This window comes from Hoplias malabaricus, chromosome Y (assembly GCF_029633855.1).
Source record: "Hoplias malabaricus isolate fHopMal1 chromosome Y, fHopMal1.hap1, whole genome shotgun sequence".
NCBI classification, from domain to species: domain Eukaryota; kingdom Metazoa; phylum Chordata; class Actinopteri; order Characiformes; family Erythrinidae; genus Hoplias; species Hoplias malabaricus.
In genome coordinates this window covers 77,154,920-77,173,358 of record NC_089820.1, presented here as the reverse complement: position 1 = coordinate 77,173,358, position 18,439 = coordinate 77,154,920, and the positions used below count along the sequence as shown (strand labels likewise).

At 42.7% G+C, this 18,439-nt stretch overlaps 1 protein-coding gene across 1 annotated transcript; it reads right to left on the bottom strand.

Annotated features, from left to right (window-relative positions):
• Nucleotides 1-9,888: 9,888 nt before the first annotated feature.
• LOC136678544 (polymeric immunoglobulin receptor-like) lies at nt 9,889-14,258 on the bottom strand (the record flags this gene model as incomplete). Its single annotated transcript, XM_066656590.1, has 4 exons — nt 9,889-10,040; nt 13,394-13,456; nt 13,559-13,849; nt 13,952-14,258. Coding segments are annotated over 4 exons (813 nt in total), but the record flags the coding sequence as incomplete, so codon positions are not given.
• Nucleotides 14,259-18,439: the final 4,181 nt, after the last annotated feature.

Below are 18,439 nucleotides of genomic sequence, written 5' to 3'. Positions count from 1 at the left end.
ATCCAGCCTTCCATACCACAGGGTCAGGTTGAATGACTCATGGTTCCATTCATAGTTCCTCAAAATAAATAAATAAATAAATAAATGAATAAATAAATAAATAAAATAAGCTAAGCACCCAAATTACCAACACACCACAGACAAGAACCGACAAGTATGTGCAATTTAGATCATATCATCAGTGTATTGCCTCCTGCTGGCCTGAGTGTGAACTGCCGAAGTTGTGAATTCATTATTTAAACCAGTGAAATGTATTGACCGACGGCACGGTGGCGAAACCACTCAGTGTCACTGTTACACAGCTTCAGGGTCGAGCCCCGCTCCGGGTGACGGTCTGTGAGGAGTTTGGTGGGTTCCTTTGTCCGATGTTCTGCCACGGTCCAGAAACACGTTTGTACGTGGATTGGTTACTCAATAAGTGCCCAGGCGTGAGTGAATGTGAGAGCGCCCCCTCCAGAGTATATTCCCGCCTTGCACCTGTAGTGATTCCAGGTAGTTTCCCGACCCACCGGATAAGCGGTTACAGACAATAAATTAATGAATAACGTATTGACATTTGAACAAAATATTTGTATTATTCAAAGCTCCCTAAATAGCATTTTATTCATTTTAAATAGTTTTTGCTGTTTCAGATAATTTAAATATATTCACAATATTCTTAAAATGTTCAGAATAATCAAAATATTCCAGTTAATGTTTTGCAGAGAATTTTCATATATTTTATATTATTTTTATAAAATTTGAATCATGGATGTTTACGACACTGAACAGATTTACAGTGAATTTAAATCTTTAATATCATTAGCAGAACTGATTTATTGAATGAAGCTGATATTCCACAGCTTAGTGCTTCAATATTTACAGAGATTTGCTAAATTTACTTCCGCTTTAAATGGTGCAGCACTTTGACATTTTAATCAGTGTTTAACTTTCACCTTCTGGGTACATTCTGGGGCTGAGGTGGCTTTTTATAGGAGACTGAATCCATTTTACATTCCTGTTCCCTATTTTAATATATCTTTCCATATATAATAATATAGCAAGTAAATTCTGTACAATTTAAAGTGGAAGAGAAACATGTAGAGTGTCTGTATTTGATGCAACTACTTAAAAACATGGACTGTTATGAGTATACATCAACTAAGATCTATGAGGATAATCAGGGTACCATAGCGATAGCTAAAAATCCTGTAAAGAGACAGCGATGCAAACACATTGACATAAAGTATCATTTTGTCAGATCAACAGTGAATGAGGGAAAGGTCACCTTAAGCTATTGTCCAACAGACCAGATGGTAGCAGACATAATGACCAAGCCTGTAACAACAGTTAAGTTAGTCAAGTTTGACAGTTTTGTTTTTGGAACACAGGTTTAAGAAAGTCATGTTGTTTATGAGGCAAATAACCTCAGAGTAAGTGGGGGTGTTACGATATGCTCTGCGGTGTGAATGAATATGTTGTATTCCCAAAGGTCTGTTGTGGGAAGTGACGTGTTATATACATGGTCCAATAAGATGTGTTGTTGTTCTGTGACGCAATGTGTGAAATTAAAAGGAGGTTGCGTAGACGGGAAACTCTCTCTCTCTGCCCGCTCCAAGTTTGAATTTAATAATGTGTGATGTTCTTTCCCTCCATAGTGCTCTTGTTACTGAATGCTCCAGCCTCTGGTCTAAAGCCTAGTCTAGTCTAGCTTTCCTGGAAAAGCAAGAGCTATTAAGAGTCAGTCTAAAGTTGGTCTAACTTCCCCTTAATACTGTTTTTAAAATTGAACATGAATTATTATTAGAGAAGGAAATGAAAGTTAAAAATAAAAGCTTTTTAAAGTAAAACAGACAGATTTCCACATTCACATTAAAGGTGTCTTAAGAAAGATGTCTTTAAAGCAGTGAGAGAGTGAAGAGCATAGGAATGATGCAGCATTGATCTTACCTGAGATGTAGAGGAAGACCAGAGAGAGAATTAAAAAACTAATGAGGGAGCAAATGTGCATCTTTCTGTAAGTGGCTCCAGAGACAAATACTCTTCCTGCCTCTGAGTGAAGCAGCTCCACCTCAGTGTGATTCCTCTTTTCTTCTTAACGTTTTTCTACAAAGGGCAAACTTTAAATTTTTTTTTTGCTATGTACAGATTTTCCAGATATAGAGACAATTCACATGTCCTCTGGCGGAATCTTGTTTGAATAAAAAGCTTTACACAGCACTGTCACTGTATTTATTACAATCCAGTGCATGAATAACCATTATATTTACAACCCCAAATAACAGTGAACTGTGCTCTTCTCTCCAGTGCAGCGCCGACAGACTCTGAATGATTTTAAGGGAGGTATGAATGAATCTTATTTAACGGGTTTAAGGGAGTCATCGTATAAAAGGCGCCTGAGATCATTTGTATATTTGTGTTGTTAGCTGCTGCCCTGTGAAGGACTGGTGCCCCCTCCAGGGTGTATTCCCGTCTTGCGCCCAATGATTCCAGGTAGGCTCTGGACCCACCGCGACAGTGAATTGTATAAGCGGTTACAGATAATGAATGAATGAATGAATGAATGAATGAATGTTGTTAGCTGCCATTGCCCCCTGCTGGTGGATCTGAAATATTACAACTGTCATGTTGTGCAGCAAACTTCCAACTGATAACAGAATTTCACAGTGAGTCCTATAACCACCATGTGTCAGTATCCTGAGCTGCTCCACATCTACAAATATTTAATGTACATTCTGATAAAAAAAAAAAAAGACCAGTTCAGAGAATGTTTAGAGGAAAAGGAACTGCCCACTGTACATTCTGAGGAAGCTTAGGTCCATGTCTTTTGTGTTCTATGCTCTACATTAGTCGCTAGAGGTCACTATTAAACAGTAGAAAGGAAGAGACAGTCATTTTGACCTTTGTGAGATCTTGAGATTATAATAACTTTCACATAATAAACCCCCCAATTCCAAAGTAGCTGTGACATTAATTATATTGGAGTATATTTGAATCAAACATTGTTTTGAAATTAATATTACAAGTCACAAAGGTGTTCTGAGCACATAAACCAGGAAAGACCAGGTCATGAAGAAGAATCACATGAATGATGCAAAGAATGGTCAAGCAGCGATTCACTCCACATTTTGTATCATGTATTATGTATATAAATAAAAAGCGTTCAACTTGTTGTGTAAACCATCTTAAAGCGTTAATGTAAAGTGTATATATATATTTGCAAGCAGTTTTTAAATTATTTTTATTGTGAGTTTTTATTTCACAGTAAATCTGTATAAGATGTCAAACATATATCCATCCATCATCTGTAACTGCTTATCCATTTCAGGGTCACAGTGGGTCCAGAGCCTACCTGGAATCATTGGGTGTACCCTGGAGGGGGCGCCAGTCCTTCACAGAGCAACACACACTCACATTAATACAATTTATTATTGTCTTTTTCCCTTCCTGGATCATGGCCTTGTCGTGGCGGAAGGGCTTGTGTGGTCTCATGACTTCCAGGGCTATGTTTTCGGGAGCTGTTAGCTCCCAGTAGGGTCTCCCATGGCGAACAGGTCTGGAGTGAAGATCCAGACAAACATGATCCAAAAGCATCCCTATGAGTACACCCATTAAAATTCAGTGTACCCTGCCCGGGAGAGGGTTACCGGGACCTACCCCTGGAGCCAGGCCTGGGGGTAGTGTCCGACGGCGAGTGCCTGGTGGCCGGGCAGCCCACGTAACCCGGCCGGGCTCAGCCCAAAATGGCAACGTGGGAGGATCATGTGGGCTCACCACCCGCAAGATCCAGAGTAGGGGTGCGGTGCAATGCCCATCGGGGACAGAGCGGGGGCGAAGGGGCCCCTGACGTCGTGGAACTTGTCAGCGGAAACTGGTTCTTGGTACATGGAACATAACCTCACTGGGGGGGAAGAGCCAGAGCTGGTGCGTGAGGTTGAGAGATACCAGCTAGATATAGTTGGGCTCACCTCTACACACAGTATAGGCTCTGGAACCAAACTCCTTGATAGGGGTTGGTCTCTCTCCTACTCAGGAGTTGCACAGGGTGAGAGGCGCCGGGCGGGTTTGGGGATACTCACAAGTCCCCGGCTGGCACCTGTAGAGCTGGAGTTTGTCCCAGTAAACGAGAGGGTTGCCTCATTGCGGCTCCGGCTTGCAGAGAGGAAAACTTTGACTGTTGTGTGTGCGTGTGCACCGAACAGCAGCTCAGAGTATTCGGCCTTCCTGGAGGCAGTGAGTGGAGTTCTAGAGGGGATTCCATGCACTGACTCTATTGTTTTACTGGGGGACTTCAATGCTCACGTTGGCAATGACTGGGAAACCTGGAGAGGAGTGACTGGGAGGAACGGACTGCCTGATCTTAACCCGAGTGGTGTGATGTTGTTGGACTTCTGTGCTAGCCATGGTTTGTAACATAACGAACACCATGTTCGAACATAAGATTGCTCATAAGTGTACTTGGTACCAGAGCACTCTGGGCCAAAGGTCAATGATCGACTTTGTGGTTGTGTCTTCTGACCTGAGGTCGTATGTTTTGGACACTCGGGTAAAGAGAGGGGCTGAGCTGTCAACTGATCACCATCTGGTGGTGAGTTGGATTCGATGGCGGGGAAAGCTGCCGGACAGACCTGGTAAACCCAAACGTATAATGAGGGTGTGCTGGGAAAAGCTGGCAGATGACTCTGTTCGGATGGATTTCAACTCTCACCTCCAAGAGAACTTCTCACATGTTCCGGAGGAGGTAGGGGGAATGGAGTCTGAATGGACACTGTTCCGGACCTCCATTGTGGAAGCGGCTGCATGTAGCTGTGGTCAAAAGCTTGTCGGTGCCTGTTATAGCGGCAACCCAAGAACCCGTTGGTGGACACCGGGGGTGAGGGAAGCTATCAAGCGGAAGAAGGAGGCTTTTCGAGATTGGCTAGCTCGGGGAACTTCAGATTCTGTGGATGGGTACTGGCAGGTGAAAAAGGCTGCAGCTGTGGCAGTTGCTAAAGCAAAATCCAGAGCATGGGAGAGGCCATGGAGAATGACTTCTGGGCAGCCTCAAAGAGGTTCTGGAAAACACTCCGACAACTCAGGAGGGGGAGGGGGGACACTGTCCAAGCTGTGCTCAGCAAGGATGGTGAAACTCTGAACTCGATTGAGCGTATTGTTGGGCGTTGGAAGGAGCACTTTGAGGAACTCCTTAACCTGAGAGACATGCCTCCTGTGCAAGAGGTAGGGCCAGAAGTGTCTGGGGGGACAGATTCCATTTCCTTGGCTGAAGTCACTGAGGTGGTGAAAAAGTTTCACAGTGGCTAAGCTCCAGGAGTGGATGAGATTCGCCCAGAGTTACTGAGGGCACTCGATACTGTGGGGCTGTCTTGGATGACACGCCTATACAATATTGCACGGACCTCGGGAACGGGGTGGCGGTTCCTATTTTCAAAAAAGGGGACCGGAGAAAGTGTGCCAATTATTGTGTCATTACACTTCTCAGCTTCTCGGGGAAAGTCTATGCCAAGGTGCTGGAAAGGAGAATCCATCCGATAGTCGAACCTAGGATTTTGGAGGAACAATGTGGATTTCGTCGTGGCCGTGGAACTATGGACCAACTCTTTACTTTTGCACAGATGATTGAGGGGGCGTGGGGATTTGCTACTCCACTCTACATATGCTTTGTGGATTTGGAGAAGGCATATGACCCATATCCCAGTGGGTGCCAGGGTTGCTCCGGCGAGCCGTACGGTCCATGTACTCTCAGAGTTTGAGTTGTGTTCGCATCCTTGGTAGTAAGTCAAGCTTGTTCAGTGTGGGCATTGGACTCCGTCAGGGCTGTGCCTTATCTCCACTCCTGTTCCTGATATTCATGGACAGGGTGGCGCCTGGGGCAGGAGGGCTTCCGTCGAGGAGCTCAGGAGGGGGCATCTCTGCTTTTTGCAGACGATGTTGTTCTTCTGGCTTCTGTGCACAGAGGCCTCCAGCGTTCACTTGAGCAGTTTGCAGCCGAGTGTGAAGCGGTCGGTATGCGGATCAGCACCTCCAAGTCTGAGGCCATGGTTATCTTCCGGAAACAGATGGCATGCTCCCTTCAGGTAAGGAGTGAGAACCTGCCCCAAGTGAAGGAGTTCAAGTATCTCGGGTTCTTGTTCACGAGTGATGGGAAGAGGGATGGTGAGATTGACCGTAGGACAGGTGCAGTGTCTGCAGTAATGTGCACTGTACCGCACCGTTGTGGTGAAGAGAGAGCTGAGCCATAAAGCAAAGCTTTCAATTTACCGGTCAGTCTACGTCCCCACTCTCACCTATGGTCATGAGCTGGTAATGACCGAAAGAACAAGATCGCGGATACAAGCGGCTGAAATTAACTTTCTCCGACGGGTCACTGGGAGTGCTCTCCGTGATCGGGTGAGGAGCTCAGTGACTAGGGAGGAGCTCGGAGTAGAGTCGCTGCTCCTTCACATTGAGAGAAGTCAGTTGAGGTGGTTTGGGCATATGATCTGGAAGCCTCCCACTGGAGGTATACCAGGCACGTCCAACTGGAAGGAGGCCCCGGGGTAGCCCAGGACACGCTGGAGGGATTATATTTCCCGGCTGGCCTGGGAACGCCTTGGGATCCCCCAGGAGGAATTGGTGGATGTTGCAAGGGACAGAGACGTCTGGGCTTCTTTGCTCGCCCTGTTGATACCGCGACCCTGAAATTGAAAAGCGGAAAAGAAGATGTATGTACACTCTATAAAGAACCAACTTAATTGAATTGCTTCAATTGGTAACAAGTAATTCAATTAAATTTATCCAACTTAATTTTTTAAGTTTTTGAAGGTTGAACTTAAAAAATTAAGTTGGATAAACTTAATTGAATTACTTGTTACCAATTGAAGCAATTCAATTAAGTTGGATCAACTGTTCTCTTTTTAGAGTGTATATGTATTGTCTTTCTAATATTTATGACTTATTGTAACAAAATGAATTTATTTATACACAGATAATATATCTGTGTATAAATATCATTTAAGATATCATCAATACGCATGAAAATATCAGATGGTCAAAATGAGACATGGTGCTTGTTCTAGTAGTTATGGAATCCTGGCCATTCAAGTGTTAAACCACAGTTTGAGACAACCGTGTGTGTGTGTGTAAGTGTAAAGACTACACTGTGCATTGAAGCTTTATGTCCATACTAGTTGCCAAGCTAGTGTTTATATCTACTACAGAAGGCATTCTACATCCCAGAATTCAGCAGTGCAGATCAGTGATGATGGGACAGGAGCGGTCAGTGTGGAGATGAGTGGACTGAAGAGTGATGCTGGCTGGTACTGTTTCAGTGCAGGAGAAGTGGGAGTTACTGTTCACCTCACTGTCACTGAAAGACCTACAAGTAAGATCACATCTATCAGAAACACTGCCCATATCTGCCGACCGTCCTGCTGTAATAATATCCCACTAACATCTTTCCTCTTGTTTTCTGTCATTAACAACTGTGATGGCAGCATCTGGCAGCCCGAAAACAGAGGACAGTGTGATCAGTCGAGGTAAAGGCAGTCATTTTTTTCTGATCAGTAAATAGTGGAAGTTAAAGACACAAGGGCTGCAAAGTGTGAAACAGGTAATGACACTGTCACACAGCTAGAGTTCTGGGGTTGTGGGTTCAATATCTACTTCCTGTCACTGTCTGTGAAGACTTTGGTGTGTTCTCCTTGTGTCTGTGTGGGTTTATTCTTTGCGCTCCAGTTTTTACTCACAACACCTGTATGTTAATTGGATATTAAGTGTTTGAACAATAAAGTGAGTTTGTGTAACTGTCCTCAGGAGTGAGTGTGTGAATGACTGTGTGATGAACTTTGAGAGACAGCTGTGGCCTGTTATAAGCCATTATAAATGTGTATAGATGTTTATTTCAGCTTTATATAAGTGTTGCATCTTTTGCAACACTTCAGTAAAGAGTTTTTCTGATTTATTATGTTAACAGCAGCAGATACGACAGCTTTCAAAGGAAAACAAACCGAGGAAATGGTGGACACTCCAGCAACAGAGACATGTTTGCACACGTCTCAACAAACACAGTGAAAATACTGAAGGTAACAAGGATCAGTGTTGATCAGTACAGTGCATGCAGATGCTCTGAAAAAGAACTTAAACCTGTAGTGGAAGTAGTATGCACGGTGGCATTTGCACTACATAGCGGAGGCAATGATAATTAATTATTATTTTATTAATAATTAATTATTTAATTCATTTTGCTAAGCTCCATGTTTGGGAGCCATTGACTAATATGTAGTGTCCTTGCCTGTCTTAATTTTAGCTTAGACAAGTAGGTCATCTTCACATATTATACAGCAGAATAAGCTAGACTTAACTATTATTAATGAATTATGCTCATTGACCCACTGTGGGTTCTTGACTCTGACATGGAATCCGAACTAGAAGTTATAATTCCATACAAGAAAGGTGCACACACAAACAAATAACCAAGGATTGGTTTTATCACACAACTGGTTTATTAAAGATAATATCAAATAATGAATATTGATTAGACATTCATATAATAAAATGAATTACAGCGATATATGAGGGAACAGGGAGATTAATATATGAGGGAATTTCTCTATGAAAATTATTGTCCTAAGTTCTAAGAAAGGCTATAGTTTATCCCAGCAAACTTTCAGTACCAACCCATGAGCCATGAGAGACATGAGACCATGTGACTTTACGTATCCGGAGATGGACAGGGAGCATGCCGCTGAGGCCTTGTAGGTTGCAACCGCGGGCGTTCATTTTCTCCCGAGGCTTTCAGACGCAGCCGTCGGAGCTGGTGGTGTTCTGAAGGTCTCTGTGGGGATTCTTTGTCGTTGCTGATCTGCCGCCTTGTGAGAGAGAGACACATCCATGCAAGTCTCTCCTGGAGCCTCATCTCAGAAGGTCATTCTGAGGGTGCGTGCAGCCGTCCTCTTCGTGGCGTTGTCGTCGTTTGGAGGGTCAGAGGTCTAAGGTTGCCTTCATGCTCTGGGTGTGGCACTGAAATTTTGCTAGGGTTAAACTCTAGCTCTTCTTAATCTGTAGTTTCTATCTGGACCACGCTTTAAAGGTCCAAGACTGTTTAAGAAAGCCATGAGTCTGACGCCTGCAGGTCATTTCCAAAATTCAGGTCATTTTATTCTTTTAGCCTTGAAAAAGGCTAAAAGAGACAACGCCCCAAGTGTCTGGAGCCTTTAAGTGAAGAGTCGAACATCTGAGAAAAAGGGGCAGAAGCCCAAAAAGCTCAAAAAGCTTAAAAGGCTCAAGAAGCTTGAAAAGCTTGAAAAACCTTGTGTCATGTGGCGCCACAGGTTTTTAACCAGAGTTTAGAAAACCCGCCCCGAATACCTGATTCGTCCTCAATGAGGGAGAATTGGAGCTTTTCTTGCTCCTGATTGGCTGTTTTCTGTACCTTGGGAGTGGCATCACATAGAATTTAAGACACTTGATAAGATAAAGACTTGACCATCCCTGCACTGTAAAAAGAAAATTGCTTCAATTGGTAACAAGTAAGGTTAAACTTAAAGAATTAAGCTGGATAAACTTAATTGAATTACTTGTTACCAATTGAAGCAATTCAATTAAGTTGGATCAAGTTTTCTTTTTACAGTGTGAGTGAATACTTTGCAATATAAATGATTATATGTTAACACAAAGTAATATCATTAATAAAAAGACAACCATGTTCTATATAATTATTAACCAAATAAACACATAGTATGTGACTACCTTGGTTCTACATAAATTCATATAAACAAAAATGACTTTAAACACATGTAAATTAATTCCACCTATTTTGATTGTCAAAACGGGATTAATTTCAAATTGTTTTCCATGTAAGAACTTTGGGATGTTTGAGTCTTTTTAGAGTTAACAGTCTTTAAAGGTGTGAGAGAGCATTGTGAGTTTCAATCAAGATTGAGTCTCTGTGTCTCTCTGCATTCTTTTCTTGACCCTGGGGGTCCTTATGTCATAAAAAGGGTCTTTGGAGGGGGTTTTACAGGCCTGCTCTGGAGGTTTATCTCCCCTTACATCTGCTAGTGAGGAGATGTCTCTGAAACGAGCTAAAGTTTGGGTATATCAAATCACATCTTCAGAAAGTCATAATTTCTTATTAGAAATTAATACACATTCATCATATCCACTACACCTATCACAGTCCCATTCATTAAATTCCTGTTCTATGTTCTGTTTCAGGGAGTCAGAACAGTTCTGTGTGGCACGCTATTGATTCAACACACGCTGTGATTCTGAAACTGTTAAGAATTTAAAAAGCTTGATCATTTATTTGCAATAAGCAGATTTTAAAAATAATTTTGAAATATTTAGATAAAACACTTTACTCAACTGCTTCATTATCTCTTGTATCTGGGATACTTTACTGATCTGTTTATGCTTTATAACCTACACTGTAAAAAGAAAATTGCTTCAATTGGTAACAAGTAATTCAATTAAGTTTATCCAACTTAATTTTTTAAGGTTAATGAATGAAGCAATTCAATTAAGTTGGATCAACTGTTTTCTTTTTAGAGTGTATTATAATCACAACCAATGAATCAGCTCAGGTTTACTGCAACCTTCTACGATCACAGTTCAGTTGGTGGAAGATCCTTTATAAGCTGATACATGTTTATTAAGGAAAATATATGTTTTGTGGCTTAATTTAGCCTGTGCTCGGTTATTGTGCTGTAAATGTTCATTAAGACCACACTGTTTTCATCCTTGCCCTTATATTTTATAAATGGGTGCTAAAGTATTTCTTTTTTGGCAGTACAGGTAACGGGTGCTCCAGACAATAAATGAATGAATGAATGAATGAGGCTGCATACACCTGTAATCAGGCAGAACAGAAAAAAAAAAACTGGCTGAAATGTGTTAATAAACCCATTACATAATAAAGAATGGTGCATTTGGACTCACCTCTTACTTGTGAAGCACAGAGTTGTAGATCCCTGCATCATCTTCGGCTGCTGGAGAGAGCTGGAAATTGGGACAGTTTTAGAAATAAATGAAGGTCTCAGCTCTTTCAACAGAGAAACTAAAGACTTAGGTTTGAGAACCTCCATCAGAATCAGGTATTTCAGGCAGCTAAAACACAGTGACTTTTTATTTACAACACGAGATAACAATACAGAGACAGACTAAGGTAACTAGACAGAATACTTAAACAAAGAGAGACCTAGACAGAGAGATTTGGACAGGGTGACCTGGACAGAGAGGCTGGACTGACAAGGAACTGGACTGAGAAACCTAGATAGAGGGAGCTAAACAGACAGAGAAAGCTAAACAGACTAACCTGAACACAGAACTAAACAGTGTAAACTTGGACACAGAGCTAAACAGAGTAAAGACACAAACAGACATGAGACAAGAGAGACACAAAGACTGACTTCAAGGGAATGAGTAACAGACAAGACAGAAGCTAGCAAAACTAATATGGAATGTCCAACAATCAGGAAGTAACACAAAGGAACTTAAATATACAACACAGACAAGGGACACCTGGAACAGACAACAAAGAGGCAGGATTACAAATGAGACACTGACGAGGAGGTGGAACTAGGGCAGGGACAGGAACAATAACAAGCAGAACTGTGTGCAAGAGCACATGGCCGGGAAAACAGACATAACAGGACTAGAGTGACAATTTTCCATAAATATTTAGTGCAGATAACTGATGGCATCTCTAATTCCCATGAAAAATATTGTGGTCTCAAGATCAAATACAGCTTTTAAGGAGATGGATGTGGATAATAAAGTCTTACCTTCTTCTTTTTGGGAATCACAGTACTGTATGTTACTGAGTCTTCAGCTTCACCTGTAGAGGTCTTTTTACACACACACACACACACACACACACACACACACACACACACACACACACAATGTTTCATAATCTTATAACATAAAAAAATATATATAAAATGACTAACATCATACATTGTGGTTCATTACACCTAAACGTATCATATTAATTTCTCTGAAAGCACATTATGTTTCAAATCAACTGATCTGAGAGGGAAATCAAAAGGTTTATCTGTTCTATACATTCAGGCAAAACAGTTAATGAATGTAAAGGATAAAGTCTTACCTTCTTCTTTTTGAAAATCAGAGAGCTGTATGTTACTGAGTCTTCAGCTTCAGCTGTAGACGTCTTTCACACACACACACACACACACACACACACACACACACACACACACACACACACACACACACACACACACACACACACACACACACACACACACACACACACACACACACACACACATATATTATACTAATCAAATACACATAAACTACACTAATTAGACAAAATCTAATGCCAAAGAGGCACAGTACTATCTCCTGCAAAACACCTGACCTGAGACAACATGACGGCCCCTATCACTCACAGCACTTACAGTGTGAACTGCAGAGTTACTGCCCCTCTTTCTGCTCTCTGTTTGACTTGCTTCTGTTAGAGAGAGAAGGAGTGAGTGCTGATGAGTGTAATAAAGTGTACATTTGATTAAAAAGCCTGAGCCTGTAAAGACAAATACTTACTGGAAAGTTTTCTCAATATGAAGGTTATAACACAGACCAGGAGCAGGAGCAGTCCGAGGCCTACAGCCAGGAGAATCCAGATAAGCTTTGAGTTTTGACATTTGCAGTGAATAAAGTCACATGACCTGTGTAAGTTGTTAATTAACAAAAGGAGACCCATCATGAAACATATAAAATTCATTACCACACAATAATGCAATAAAGCACTAACAGACATAGGATATTCCACATCTTCTCCTGTGTATAGTTACAATCTCATAATAATGCATTTTAGCTGAAGAGTTACATGCCAAAGAAACTGCTTCATCAGTATCTAAAGTACACAATCAATAAATGTTTATCATTAAGTGAGAATTACTTGTAGTTCACACTCTTGTTGTCAGCTGAGTGTTTAACATGTTCAGCAGATAACACAAGTGATATACTGAGGTGTGAATTTACCACAGGTTATAAACGCTGACAATAAAAAGACTGCTCTGCACAAATGTTTTATTTGATGGAAAGACCTGCTGCGCTGTCTAAATGGCACCCAGACAACACTCAAAATTAAGAAACAGTCTAAGATAATATAAGATGCACCTATAGATGACTCAAGCCTTATAAGATTCATAAGGTTAGATGTGTTCATGCAATATCAGAACCTGTTCAGAAGAGTTATTTTTTAGAACTAAAAATATTTGATCTGTAACAAAGCAAAGGGCAAAAGTATGCTACACTGAGATATGAAAGTGTAGCTCTAATAGAAGTTCACTACTCACTGATTTGCTGTTGTTGACCCTTCATTTTTAGTTGTAACACCTAGAAAATTAAATATTCATTACATTAATTTATTAATTTGATCAATTCTGACACACTTTTGTGATCATACCTGATGTGGTCTCACTGACGCTGGTTTTCTCAGTTGAGGAAATTGTAGTCACAGCTGTTGTTGCTGTTGAAAATGAGAAATGTCATCATTCAAGGGCAAATGTGGGCCATAAGAGATCTACAGTGTTCTGGTTCTGTGCAGCCTTTCAGATACAAATAATCTTACTTGTAGGTCTTTCAGAGACAGTGAGGTGAACAGTAACTCCCACTTCTCCTGCACTGAACCAGTACCAGCCAGCATCACTCTTCTTCAGTCCACTCATCTCCACACTGAACGATCCTCTCCCATCATCACTGATCTGCACTGATGAATTCTGGGATGTTAAGCAGCTCCAGTCTCTAAATCTGCACCACTGCTTCTGTTTATTTTTATAATCAGTTCTGTAGAGACACTGGACACTGACACTGCCCCCATCCTGACCACTCACTCTGCTGTTTATCACAGACACAGCAGGATCTGAATAAAGAGGCAGAGAATGAGTGCTGTAAACACATCCTCCATCAAACAAGCTTTAAGTTACAGTGAACAGGTTCTACTTCACACAGAGAGACTTCTTACCTGCACTGACCATCAGGGACAAATAATCACTGTCATCTGGGGTCCCACTCCCTCCAATTTCCACAGCACACCAATAATATCCAGACTCAGAGTCTTGGAGACTGTTGAGCTCCACAGTAAACATATTCTGGGTCGGATAATCAGTGACTGATGTTCTTCCACTTGTGTTTGTATAGGCTACTATTCCACAGGAGCTCCAGTAATACCCCTTACACCAGTATTTAGGGTTTGATTTGTATTGTTCATCATAAAAACATGGAATGGTGAGAGATCCTCCACTTTTTACAGCTACATTCCTCAGTGTCTTCACACTCTCAGACTCTACAGAGAAGAAGTCAAATGGTACAACAGTGTTACTCCGACTCAGGAACTGCTTCAGAACTATATCAGAGGAATAAACTGGTCATAACTGAGCAAACACATTTCACCCTCGTCCTAAATGTTATTATTCAGTATCCACTCTGCACCCTGGAGCAGGTGAGTTAATCAAAGAGTATTTAAAGCAGTGAGAGAGTGAAGAACACACCTTCAGTGCACAGGAATGATGCAGCATTGATCTTACCTGAGATGTAGAGGAAGAACACAGAGAATTAAAGAACTCATGAGGGAGTAGAAGTGCATCTTTCTGTAAGTGTCACAGCAGTGCAGGGAGGACGAGGAGATGGACGTAAACGCAAGGAAGTTTTATTAAACACAGGTAAAATCAAAATAAACACGGGTAGATACACGGAAACTAGACAAGACTAAACTATGAATTAACCAAAGACAGAAAGGAGACAGCCAAGAACTGGGGTAGACCTGTGAGACACACAAAAAGGGAGTAACACACATCTACGCACACAACACCAGACAAGGGAGCATTGAGACAAAGGGACTATATAGGAACAAGGCAAACGAAGAACACCTGAAGACAATAATGAGACAGAGGCAGGACTAAGGTGGGGCTAGGGCGGAGACAGGAACAACAACAAAACAAAGCCATGTGCAGAGAAAACAGACATGACGAGACGAGGGCGTGACAGATGCCCCCTCCTGAACGCGCAACTCCCGGGGCGCGTAACCTAGACCCCCCAGAAGCTGGCGCAGGAGGGAGCACGGAAAACAAAACAGACTAAGACAAGGAAGCGTGGGAGCGGACAGACTGAGGGCAAAGACGAGGAGGCGGAACAAAGGCGGGGCATGAACATAAACAAAACAAAGCCATGTGCGGAGATAAAGAAAACAGACAGACATGTCCACATGGTGGGGCAAAACAAACAGGATAGGGCCAGGATGTGACAGACGCCCCCTCCAAGACTCGCAACTCCTGGAGCGTGAAAAACTAGACTCCCAGGAGCTGGCGCAGGAGGGGTCAGGAGAAACAGAACAAGAATGAAAGCACAAACTCAGAACAAAACAGGAAATGGAGCTGGGGACAAGAGACTCGACTTAAACGGACACTGGACAGAACTAGAAAGAAGAGACGGGAAACAAGAGAAGACAGAGGACAGATTCGGAGATAGGACAGGGGCAGGCACACGTGACTGGACATTTGACTGGACATTTGACTGAACACTGAACGGGAACTGAGACAGAACAGGAGCAGAGACAGGGGACTGAAACAGACTGGACAGGTGGTGAGACTTGAGACAAGACAGGTAACTGGACTGGGGCTGGGTGCTGGGATCGGAAAGGAACAAAGACTGGTGATGAAACGGGGGACAGGACAGAATCAGAAACGTTAAACTGGACAGAGGCTGGGTGCTGGGACTGGACAACAGACCGGACAGAGGGTTGAAAAGGGACCTGGACTGGACTAACAGAGGACTGGAAGGGACTAGGCAGGGGAACAGGGACCAAGACGTTTACGGGGACAGACATGAATACAGTAACAGGGACAGGAATCGACACCAAAGCAGACAAGGGTACAGGGACAAGGAAAGAGACAGGAACTAGGACAGGGACAGACAGGGGAACCAACATAACATGGGGGTGCCCAGGACTGGCAAATGTCTGCGGGGAAGTCTGAGGAACCAGCCTGGGCACAGTTCTAGGGATCGGCCCCGAAGTCCTATGGGCTGACCTACAGACATGACCAGGAGCGGCCGTAGCCACAAACACGGGGGCAGAAACGGCTGTGGAGGCCGCCTTCACGGAGACAGGAGGCCCTGCAGCGACGTCCACGGAGGCAGGGGACCCTGCGACGACGTCCACGGAGGCAGGGGACCCTGCGACGACGTCCACGGAGGCAGGGGAGCCCGCGCACACGAGGACAGGAGCGGCTGGAGGCGCGGCTTTCACGAGGACAGGAGCGGCTGGAGGCGTCGCTTTCACGAGGACAGGAGCAGCTGGAGGCGCCGCTTTCACGAGGACAGGAGCGGCTGGCTGCGCCGCTTTCACGAGGAGAGGAGCGGCCTGGATTGCCGCCCTCGCTGGATCTGAAGTGTGAAGTCCTCCGGAATCGCCCTTGGAGACATGGGCTTGGGCTACTCACACGGCACCTGCTGGAGCTGTTGAGGGTTCGAGAGGTCCAATGGGCGCACTCATAAGGAAATCCCAGATGTCCCCTGAACAAGGATCCTCACAAAATGCGCCCCTGTTAGCCTCACCTCCTTTGCCCTGAGGCTTGAGGCTAACAATACCAACCCTCAGCGCCCCCCCCAAAATTTTCCCCGGACTTGAGGGGGTAGTTCACTGGCGAGGGGGGTACTCCAGCATGCTGCTTCCGCTGACTCCGTTGTTTGCAGGGTGTGGAGGACACCTTAGCCTCCACTACATACCCCACTGGAGTGCCAGGACCCGAACTGAAAGGTGTACGTCTAATTGCACACCGAGCAAACGGATTCCTCGCTACGTCCATAGTGTAGGTCTGGTGTTCTGTCACGGCAGTGCAGGGAGGATGAGGAGACGGACGTAAACGCAAGGAAGTTTTATTAAACACAGGTAGATTCAAAATAAACACGTTAGATACACAGAAACTAGACAAGACTAAACTATGAATTAACCAAAGGCAGAAACGAGACAGCCATGAACTGGGGTAGACCTGTGAGACACACAAAAAGGGTTGCTGTGGGTCTGGAGCCTATCCAGAATCAATGGGGAATCAATGTAAATCAAATCAATTTGTGTTACATAGTACAGTTTATAATAAGAATAGTCTGGGTTTTTTCTTCAGAAAATTGTTCATACACATTTTATATTGTTTATAAACGTATAACAATGACCTGTATCAGTCTATGATTTACTAAATGACCTCAAATTAAAATGATACACAAATGTACTAAAATGAGTTGTTCCATTTTAAATGGTGCAGCATTGTGACGTTTTATTCAACTTTTCATTTCCGCCTTTAAACGCGCACACTATGGGGCTGTAGCAATGTGGTTTGTTTCTTGGGTGAATTCCCAAGGCTGCAGAGCAAAATATTTGTCCGAATCCCTGTTTGGACAGGAATGGTTTTCCATGGAGAATCTTCCCCTGCTGTTGCTTCTGATGTGTATTTTATGCACATTTAATATTAAGAGCAGCATTAAGAAATATTTCTATTCTCTGAGTTTATACGTATGTTCTGTGTCTGTGCCCCAAAGAAGGAAATGTTTAGGGCAAGGAACCTGTAAGGACAGGAAACTATCAATCTTTCTCTCTCTTTTGGGAGAGATGACTAGAGATATGGAGAGAGATATAGGGAGGTAGTCTGTCCCCCAGTGACTGTGTGAGATGAGATGGTTAGGTAAAGAGCAGAGAAAATGTAAACTACAGCATTTGGGATAATATTTGATGTTTAATTTTTGTGTGGAAAAATAAAATGCTTCTGTGTTTTTCTAAGTGCTAATAAATACACAACACAGAGAACACATTTTTACACATTTACACACTTAAAGCATTGTTAAAGATTTTTTTTTGAATGAATTAAACACACTGAATGTGGGACATATTCGGGGGAAAAGTTTATTAAAGGCAACAGAGTCTGGTGAATAATATTTTGTTAATTTTAAAAGCAGATATTACTCAAACATTAAAAAAGTTGTAGCACAGAGTCTTTCTACAGAAAACACTCAAGAATAAATATTGATCAGAGGATGGAATACAGGCTGGACTCTGACGATGGCTAAAGATCTCTTATGATCTCAACACAGGAAGAATGAGTTTTCAGCAGTGCACATATTACATATTTACATTGATTTTTTTTAACATACATGTGGGTATACTACAGTGGTTAAAACACCCGCTAAGTTACACTGACCACTATGATGAGGATTCTTATTTTGACCTTTGAAATGACACAAAAGGACATTATTTTGAAGGGGATACTTTGTTTTTGTGTCTTGTTTGCCATTAATGTCTTCTGGCTGTTTGTTGAGAAATACAGCTGTGTACACCTGGAATCAACACAGACAGAAAAGCAACAATGAGCAGAAGCCTGAAAAGTGTTTAAGTGTTTAACAAACAAACAAAAAACAAACAAACAAAACAAAACATAATATAATGTGGTGTATTCTGCCTCACTTC